We start from the raw sequence: 9927 nt of genomic DNA, 5'->3' as shown, positions 1-9927 counted from the left end.
TGCACGACAGCAAAACCGAAAACGGCGGTGTGGAGGGGGGTGGGGGAGAGATGGGGGAGGGTGGTACCAGTATATACCTAACGATCCAAACTCAACTTTTGCTCACCATCAGAAAGGAGTTATGCAGCTAACAGGCAATCCCAAACCGAACACTGACATCAACAGCGGAACGAATCAAAACATCTTTAACTGAAACGTGCTGGTTTTTGTACGATACTGAACATGCGTGCTGCGTTTTTCTTTGCTGCGCGTTAGAAGGGAAGGGTGTGAGAAAAGAATACGTTAATTAATCACGATACTGACAAAATGCCATACGTTAATTAATCCCATACTGAAAACTGCCACTTTGCGCGATACGTTTGATGAATTGCCATATTGGTTAATCGCCAATATCTCTCCCATCTCACTTTACTCAGCTTCTGTTGGCTAATCGCCAAGATCTCTCGCATCTTACTTTACTCAGCTTCTGTTGGTTAATCACCAAGATCTCTCGCATCTCACTTTACTCAGCTTCTGTTGGTTAATCGCCAATATCTCTCGCATCTTACTTTACTCATCTTCTGTTGGTTAATCACCAATATCTCTCCCATCTCACTTTACTCAGCTTCTGTTGGTTAATCACCAATATCTCTCCCATCTCACTTTACTCAGCTTCTGTTGGTTAATCGCCAAGATCTCTCGCATCTTACTTTACTCAGCTTCTGTTGGTTAATCGCCAAGATCTCTCGCATCTTACTTTACTCAGCTTCTGTTGGTTAATCGCCAATATCTCTCCCATCTTACTTTACTCAGCTTCTGTTGGTTAATCGCCAAGATCTCCCCCATCTCACTTTACTCATCTTCTGTTGGTTAATCGCCAAGATCACTCGCATCTCACTTTACTCGTCTTCTGTCCTTTATACCTACATCCCTCCCCGTTCTATCAGGTCTTCTGATGGAAAGCTCCTTTGAGTCCCTAAAACGTTTTCATTTGGCCAAAGGGCTTTTCAGCATCAAGCACCTTCTGTGTGGAATTCTCTTCCTCTGGATCTCTGTCACTTACCAACGCTGTCCTATTTCAAAACAAAATTGAAAAGCCACCTGTTCAAACAAACCTTGGGGCGTGATGAAGCTTAGCTAACTGTGCCTCATTCCTCCCACTCACTGTTTTCCCCACAACTCAAACTTTCATGTAGTGTGTGTGCTTGTGGGTGGGTGTTTACTGTGTGTGTGTGTCACAGCCAGTTGTCCGTTTTGTCCACATCGCTGCTGTCCTCACGGCCGTTGCCCATGTGGCCGTCCTTGTCCTTGGCCTGACTGGCGGCCTTCAGGTCCACGTAGTACTGCAGAGCTCTGTGGGCAGGCTGCACCACGTCGTCCTGAACACCGCCAGTCACCGTCACCGTCATCATCATCACCGTCACCGTCATCATCATCACCGTCACCGTCATCATCGTCATCACCGTCATCATCATCACCGTCACCGTCATCATCATCACCGTCACCGTCATCATCGTCATCACCGTCATCATCATCACCGTCACATTCATCATCATCACCGTCATCATCATCACCGTCATTGTCGTCATGACCGTCATCATCATCTCTACCGTTATGTTATCATCACCGTCATTGTCATCATAATCACCGTCATTGTCGTCATGACCGTCATCATCATCACTACCGTTATCATCACCGTCATCGCCATCATCATGACCGTCATCATCATTGTCATCATCATTACCAACGTCGTCATCATCATCGTCGTCATCTCGCCGTCGTCGTGCTGACCATCATTAACATCATTATAGTCGTCGTCATCGTTATCATCACCTACTGATCTTGACTGCCACAAGAGGTCAGCGAGAGGAATGCGTGGTGAGAAAAAGCAACAGATTCAACACATCACGTTCGTGTTTATTTTCCACACAGGACAGCAAGGTCACCCACTGACCTGGATCTGGGGAATGAGGTCACCTACAGACCCTGACCTGGGGTAAGAGGTCACCTACAGACCCTGACCTGGGGTAAGAGGTCACCTACAGACCCTGACTTGGAGTGATAGGTCACCTACAGACCCTGACCTGGGGTAAGAGGTCACCTACAGACCCTGACCTGGAGTAAGAGGTCACTTACAGACACTGACCTAGAGTAAGAGGTCACCTACAGACCCTGACCTACGGAAAGGTCACCCACTGACCTTGACCTGGGGGAAGAGTTCCGCCAGAGCGAGGAAGAGAGGCAGTAGGACGACCTTGATGAAGATGATCTGGGAAGAACTCTTGGTCACCCTGTCTCTGTCCATGTTACGGTCCACCGGTAGTCCCTCCAGCTTCTCTGTATCTCCCTGTAACACAGTGTGTGTGCGTGTGTGTCAGTGTGTTTGTCAGTGTGTATGTGTGTGATTGCTTGAGGGAGAGAGAGAGAGAGAAACACACATGGACGAAGAGACAGACGAGAGTGGGAGAGAGGGTGTGGGAAGAGAAAGAGACAGGGAGTGTGAGAGAGAAAGCAGAAAAGTGACAGACAGGCAGAGAGAAAGAGGGAGGGAGTTATAGAGACAGAGAGGCAGAGAGAAAGAGGGAGGGAGTTATAGGGACAGAGAGGCAGAGAGAAAGAGGGAGGGAGTTATAGAGACAGAGAGGCAGAGAGAAAGAGGGAGGGAGTTATAGAGACAGAGAGGCAGAGAGAAAGAGGGAGGGAGTTATAGGGACAGAGAGGCAGAGAGAAAGAGGGAGGGAGTTATAGAGACAGACAGGCAGAGAGAAAGAGGGAGGGAGTTATAGAGACAGAGAGGCAGAGAGAAAGAGGGAGGGAGTTATAGAGACAGAGAGGCAGAGAGAAAGAGGGAGGGAGTTATAGGGACAGAGAGGCAGAGAGAAAGAGGGAGGGAGTTATAGGGACAGAGAGGCAGAGAGAAAGAGGGAGGGAGTTATAGAGACAGACAGGCAGGAAGACGGACAGAGAGGGGGGGTTGGGGGCAAGAGAGACAGAGGGGGGGGGGGGGGTGAGCGAGAGAGACAGAGAGGGGAGGGAGGTGAGCGAGAGAGACAGAGAGGGGGGGGGGTGAGCGAGAGAGACAGAGTGGGGGGGGGTGAGCGAGAGAGACAGAGAGGGGAGGGAGGTGAGCGAGAGAGACAGAGAGGGAGGAGAGCGAGAGAGACAGAGGGGGGGGGGGGTGAGCGAGAGAGACAGAGAGGGGAGGGAGGTGAGCGAGAGAGACAGAGAGGGAGGAGAGCGAGAGAGACAGAGAGGGGGGGGGGTGAGCGAGAGAGACAGAGAGGGGAGGGAGGTGAGCGAGAGAGACAGAGAGGGGATGGAGGTGAGCGAGAGAGACAGAGAGGGGAGGGAGGTGAGCGAGAGAGACAGAGAGGGGATGGAGGTGAGCGAGAGAGACAGAGAGGGGAGGGAGGTGAGCGAGAGAGACAGAGAGGGGAGGGAGGGGAGCGAGAGAGACAGAGAGGGGAGGGAGGTGAGCGAGAGAGACAGAGAGGGGAGGGAGGTGAGCGAGAGAGACAGAGAGGGGGGGTGAGCGAGAGAGACAGAGAGGGAGGGGAGCGAGAGAGACAGAGAGGGGAGGGAGGTGAGCGAGAGAGACAGAGAGGGGGGGTGAGCGAGAGAGACAGAGAGGGAGGGGAGCGAGAGAGACAGAGAGGGGGGGGTGAGCGAGAGAGACAGAGAGGGGAGGGAGGTGAGCGAGAGAGACAGAGAGGGGGGGTGAGCGAGAGAGACAGAGAGGGGGGGGGGTGAGCGAGAGAGACAGAGAGGGAAAGAAACGAAACGAAACGAAATTGTATTTTACCAGGGTAATGAGATAAGCAAGTACACATGCTTTCTTCCACCCGGCCCTGAACAGAAAAAGAAAAGAGAAAAAGAGGGAGACAGAGAGAGGTATACAGGGAGACAGAGATACAGAAAGACAGTGGGAGGTTTACAGAAAGACAGTGGATAGTTTACACAGAGAGAGAAATAGAGATACATAGAGAGAGAAATAGATATATAGAGAGGTATACAGAGATTGAGATGAGACTGGGATGGTTTATTCAACCCCTTTGAAGGGAGATATACTGTAAAATGCTCAAGTCCTATATTCAACCCCTTTGAAGGGAGATATACTGTGAAATGCTGAAGTCCTATATTCAAGTCTTCATGATGTAACATATACATTCCTCCTTTTGGATGTATATAGCGAGAGATAGGAAGAGGTATACAGAGAGAGATGAAGGAGAGAGAGAGGGCGGGAGGCGGGGGGGGGGGGGTATACAGAGAGACAGAAAGAGAGGCGGAGAGATGTATACAGAAAGAAAGAGACAGAGAGACAGAGACCTGAGTAAAGAACTCCTGCAGCAGACAGTCCAGCCAGAGCTGAGACACCTCCATGGGTCGGCACTCGTTGGAGATGTCTGCTGCCTTGGTCAGTATGATCATCAGCTGTCCACACACACACACACACACACACACACACACACACACACTCGTTGGAGATGTCTGCTGCCTTGGTCAGTATGATCATCAGCTGTCCACACACACACACACACACACACACACACACACACACACACACACACACACACACTCGTTGGAGATGTCTGCTGCCTTGGTCAGTATGATCATCAGCTGTCCACACACACACACACACACACACACACACACACACACACACACACACACACACACAAACACTCGTTGGAGATGTCTGCTGCCTTGGTCAGTATGATCATCAGCTGTCCACACACACACACACACACACACACACACACACACACACACACACACACACACACACACACACTCGTTGGAGATGTCTGCTGCCTTGGTCAGTATGATCATCAGCTGTCCACACACACACACACACACACACACACACACACACACACACACACACACTCGTTGGAGATGTCTGCTGCCTTGGTCAGTATGATCATCAGCTGTCCACACACACACACACACACACACACACACACACACACACACACACACACACACACACACACACAAACACTCGTTGGAGATGTCTGCTGCCTTGGTCAGTATGATCATCAGCTGTCCACACACACACACACACACACACACACACACACACACTCGTTGGAGATGTCTGCTGCCTTGGTCAGTATGATCATCAGCTGTCAACACACACACACACACACACACACACACACACACACACTCGCTGGAGATGTCTGCTGGACCTTCCTGTTGGAGAAGTCAGAGATAGAAGTGACGACACTGACCTTCCTGTTGGAGAAGTCAGAGATAGTGGGACCTTCCTGTTGGAGAAGTCAGAGATAGAAGTGACGACACTGACCTTCCTGTTGGAGAAGTCAGAGATAGAAGTGACGACACTGACCTTCCTGTTGGAGAAGTCAGAGATAGAAGTGACGACACTGACCTTCGTGGTGTGTTCTCTGTTGGAGAAGTCAAACTGTGGGACGATGGCTTTGAAAGCCGCCACATGCTCGTTGTGTTTGGTCATGTCCGTTCCCAGAATGCAGCTGTTGGGACAACATCAACAACATCAACAACACCACCACCAACAACAACAACAATAGCAAAACGAACAACAACAACAAAAGCAAGAGAGGCAAGGCCTTCAAGACTCACTTGTGATACACTTTTTTTTTTAAATCTAATCGTTAAAATGTATTCTGTGTGTGTTATTATAAAGCTTCGGGTTAAAGGAAAAAGGAAAAAAAAGTCATAACGGCAGATACGAACCCCGCGTGTTCGGATGAGAAGAAACTGTCTTATCCATTACGCTATCATGGCTCCTTAACTTACGTTCAAAATTATAATATTTAAACATGCTTTTTTAAAGGGCGATAAATCGATTGTGGTATTCGCAGTGAGAACACTGTTCAAATCATATTATTCATATTAATCATAAGTCCGTGGTAAAGGAGACGTGGCTATTGCCGCAATCACACTGCAACATTTAGCCCTTTTCTCTGGATCTAGATAGATGTACAAGTTTAGTTGCACCGGGTTGACACGGTCGAATCAATTTTTCTTTTATGTTCATTCTAGTTTTATAGTTTTAAAGTTGATATGAAAATTGAGTATTTCATTAAACTAATAACATGTAGAGCCAAGTACAAGTACTTCTAAACGTCGTATGAAGTGAAAAGGACTTCATTTTGAGAAAAGTCAAGACTGGAAATTTTTGCGTTTCATCAATTCAAGGGTATTAACTCTCATGGTTTATTATTTTTAAGTGTGAATTCCGACTGATTCTGTGGATATCTTTATGGCAGTTTGGGGCATAATCCAGTAAGTGATGAGGCGTTCACAGATCTTTCTTTGAATAAATATTTAACGGTCTCCTTCTCCAACTTTCCATCACATGTTATCGTGTATTGTCGATTGAATATAGGATTGAACGGGCAGGTCAACAACTTGAAACAAAATGGCGTCGTTCGCGTTCGCGAAGAATATGAGCACGTGCTTTGAATATGTATAAATTTGTGTACGCAATCGATTTTTGCCCATGACCTTCAGGGCTCAGCCAATAGATCTATAAAGTCCACTCGTCGTATTAATTTTAGTATTTTCCGAAAAAGACTACTTGGGTGAATGAACATAGTGAAAGCCCTGTACACTGAGAGTAAAACACACAAGCTTTTTATGTATTGAGTATAATTTAAAAATGTGATGTTTAAGATGAGAAAGATCAGTTTAAAGCAAATTAAGTCCCCTAGCATTAATTACAGAGTAATTTCCCTTTTTTACTACCTGCACCAAAACGTTTGCAAAATAAATAGAACTTCCATACTTAGCAATAGAAGTTCCTGTTTGAACAAAAAATGATAAAAATGACTGCTCTTGTTGTTGTGTCAGAATATCATATCAAAGTGCCAAGTTTACAGAATAAAAAATATATAAATATAACAGTAAATGCAGTTTGCATGTAATTTGGCTTCTTAAAAAAAAAAAAAAAAATTGGTGCCCATCCCAGAGGTGCAATATTGTTTTAAACAAGATGACTGGAAAGAACTGAATTTTTCCTATTTGTATGTGTAATTTGGTGTCAACTGACAAAGTATTTGCAGAGAAAATGGCAATGTTAAGTTTACCACGAACTTGTATGCGTAATTTGGTGTCAACTGAGAAAGTATTTGCAGAGAAAATGGCAATGTTAAGTTTACCACGAACACACACACACACACACACACACCACACACACACACAGACAACCGAACACCAGGTTAAAACATACTCACTTTGTTTACACCAGTGAGTCAACAACACTATCAACTCGTGCTCGATGTGTTTCTTCATGTCCGTACCCAGAATGCAGGTGTTGGAACAACAACAACAACAGCAACACCGCCACCAGCATCAACAACAACATGTGCTCGATGTGTTTTTCATGTCCGTACCCAGAATGCAGGTGTTGGAACAACAACAGCAACACCGCCACCAGCATCAACAACATGTGATCGATGTGTTTTTCATGTCTATGGCCAGACTACAGCTATGTCCAGACCAAGGCCCCTTTCTTCTTAGTAATTTTCCTGAACGTGTTCGTCGAGTGGGTCAAGGCCTACAGTGAACTAATGGTGTGAAGGACTGGAAATTCGCCTTTTGCTGCACGTGTCGGGGAGGGGGGAGGGGGCGTCACTGTTCCTGGTATTCACACACACACACACACACACACACACACACACACACCTGATGATACCCTCACGGACACGCCTGAACTGTGGAGGGGTCAGGTTGTGCAGAATGTTGTTGTGGTCTGTTTCCAGCAGCCTGAAGGTGACTGCACAGTGGTGGTTCTCCAAGGGAGAGATGTCGTTGTACAGCAGGGCCAGTGGGGTGCGGGCATTGACCTGGTAGGTGTTGCTGTACCCTGGGTGGTCAATGTCGTGACAGATGGCTGACACCATCAGCGTCAGGATGTCTAACGGGTCCAGTTTGGATGGCAGGTCGATCAGCCACATCAGTCCGTACATCTGTCAGTCATCGTCATCGTCATTATCATCATCATCAACGCCATCATTAACATCATGATCGTCGTCATCATCAACAACATCATCATGTCTAACGGGTCCAGGTTGGACAGTAGGTCGATCAGCCACGTCAGTCTGTACTCTGTCAGTCATCGTCATCACCAACATCTAGTCATCCTGGGGGTGGGTGGGATGAGCTCTGTTGGTGCGCAGTTGACTGGTCAGGCCAATCCGCGCCCGGAAGGTTCTGACGCAGTGTGGACAGGGCATGGTGGCGGCTGTCGGGGACTTGCTGGCACTGCTTTTCCTGGCCTGTCTGCGTTGCTCTGCTGCAGCGATTCTGTTGGCCTCACAGGATTTGGCGCCTTTGTGGACAGCTGAACGTCACTTTGGTTTGTCCATTGCATTCAGCTCCCATGTGTCGTGGCTGATGTTGAAGGCCTTCAGAGATAACGTCCGGTCAAATCATCATCATCATTACCATCATCATCATGATCGTCATCATCCACATCACATCTATCCGTACATACAGAGATAACGTCCGGTCAAAGTAGCTGTTAGCCCATCTGACACTACAGCATCGTCTGCATTGTGCTGTGCTGTGCTGTGCCGTGCCGTGCCGTGCCGTACTGTGCTGTGCCGTGCCGTGCCGTGCCGTGCTGCGCTGTGCTATGCCGTGCTGTACTGTGCTGTGCCGTGCTGTGCTGTGCCGTGTCGTGCCATGCTGCGATTTTCTGTGCTGTGCCGTGCCGTGCCGTGCTGCGCTGTGCTATGCCGTGCTGTACTGTGCTGTGCTTTGCCGTGCTGTGCTGTGCCGTGTCGTGCCATGCTGCGATTTTCTGTGCTGCGCTGTGCTATGCCGTGCTGTACTGTGCTATGCCGTGCTGTACTGTGCTGTGCCGTGCCGTGCCGTGCTGCTCTGTGCTATGCCGTGCTGTACTGTGCTGTGCCGTGTCGTGCCATGCTGCGATTTTCTGTGCTGCGCTGTGCTATGCCGTGCTGCTCTGTGCTATGCCGTGCTGTACTGTGCTGTGCCGTGCCGTGCCATGCTGTGATTTTCTGTGCCGTGCTGTGCCGTGCCGTGCCGTGCTGTGCCGTTCTGTGCTGTGCCATGCAGTATTGTGCCAGGCCGTGCTGTGTTGTGCTGTGCCGTGCTGTGCTGTAACGTACTGTGCCGTACTGTACTATGCTGTGTTGTGGTGCCATGCCGTATGTGCTGTGCCGTGCTGTACTCTGCTGTGCTGTACTATGCTGTGTTGTGGTGCCAGGCCGTATGTGCTGTGCCGTGCTGTACTGTGCTGTGCTGTACTATGCTGTGTTGTGGTGCCATGCCGTATGTGCTGTGCCGTGCTGTGCTGTGCTGTGCTATGCTGTGTTGTGGTGCCATGCCGTATGTGCTGTGCCGTGCTGTGCTGTGCTGTACTATGCTGTGTTGTGGTGTCATGCCGTATGTGCTGTGCCGTGCTGTGCCGTGCTGTACTGTGCTGTGTTGTGGTGCCATGCCGTATGTGCTGTGCCGTGCTGTGCTGTGGCGTGCTGTGCTGTGGCGTGCTGTGCTGATGGTGACGCCGATGACGACGATGAGGAGGAGGAGGAGGGCCTCACCATCTGACTGACGGTGAAGGCATGCTCAAAGTTGTGGAAGGGGACATGTTTGTACTTGCTGAACACTGCGAACAGCCAGTTCTGTAGGACGGGCATCTGGGGCACACACCAACACACACACCGTCACACACACCGTCACACACACCGTGACACACCACATGACACACACCGTCACACACCAACACACACACCGTGACACACCACATGACACACACCAACACACACACCGTGACACACCACATGACACACACCATCACACACACCGTGACACACCACATGACACACACCATCACACACACAGTGACACACCACATGGCACACACCATCACACACACCGTGACACACCACATGACACACACCAACACACACACCGTGACACACCACATGACAC

The 9927-nt window shown here is 49.1% G+C and overlaps 1 protein-coding gene across 1 annotated transcript in view; it reads right to left on the bottom strand.

Annotated features, from left to right (window-relative positions):
* Positions 1-1214: 1214 nt before the first annotated feature.
* Positions 1215-9927, bottom strand: part of LOC143301736 (high affinity cGMP-specific 3',5'-cyclic phosphodiesterase 9A-like) — a 26888-nt gene continuing 18175 nt past the window's right edge. Inside the window, exons 7-12 of the mRNA XM_076616125.1 lie at positions 9537-9632; positions 7651-7934; positions 5372-5474; positions 4306-4410; positions 2180-2326; positions 1215-1358 (exon numbers count right to left, since the gene is read on the bottom strand). Of these exons, the coding sequence (XP_076472240.1) occupies positions 1215-1358; positions 2180-2326; positions 4306-4410; positions 5372-5474; positions 7651-7934; positions 9537-9632 (879 nt within the window). The remainder of the gene's footprint in view (positions 1359-2179; positions 2327-4305; positions 4411-5371; positions 5475-7650; positions 7935-9536; positions 9633-9927) is intronic.

This window comes from Babylonia areolata, chromosome 28 (assembly GCF_041734735.1).
Source record: "Babylonia areolata isolate BAREFJ2019XMU chromosome 28, ASM4173473v1, whole genome shotgun sequence".
Lineage (NCBI taxonomy): Eukaryota > Metazoa > Mollusca > Gastropoda > Neogastropoda > Buccinidae > Babylonia > Babylonia areolata.
The sequence above is the reverse complement of the archived record's forward strand: the minus strand, read 5'-3'. Positions and strand labels throughout refer to the sequence as shown.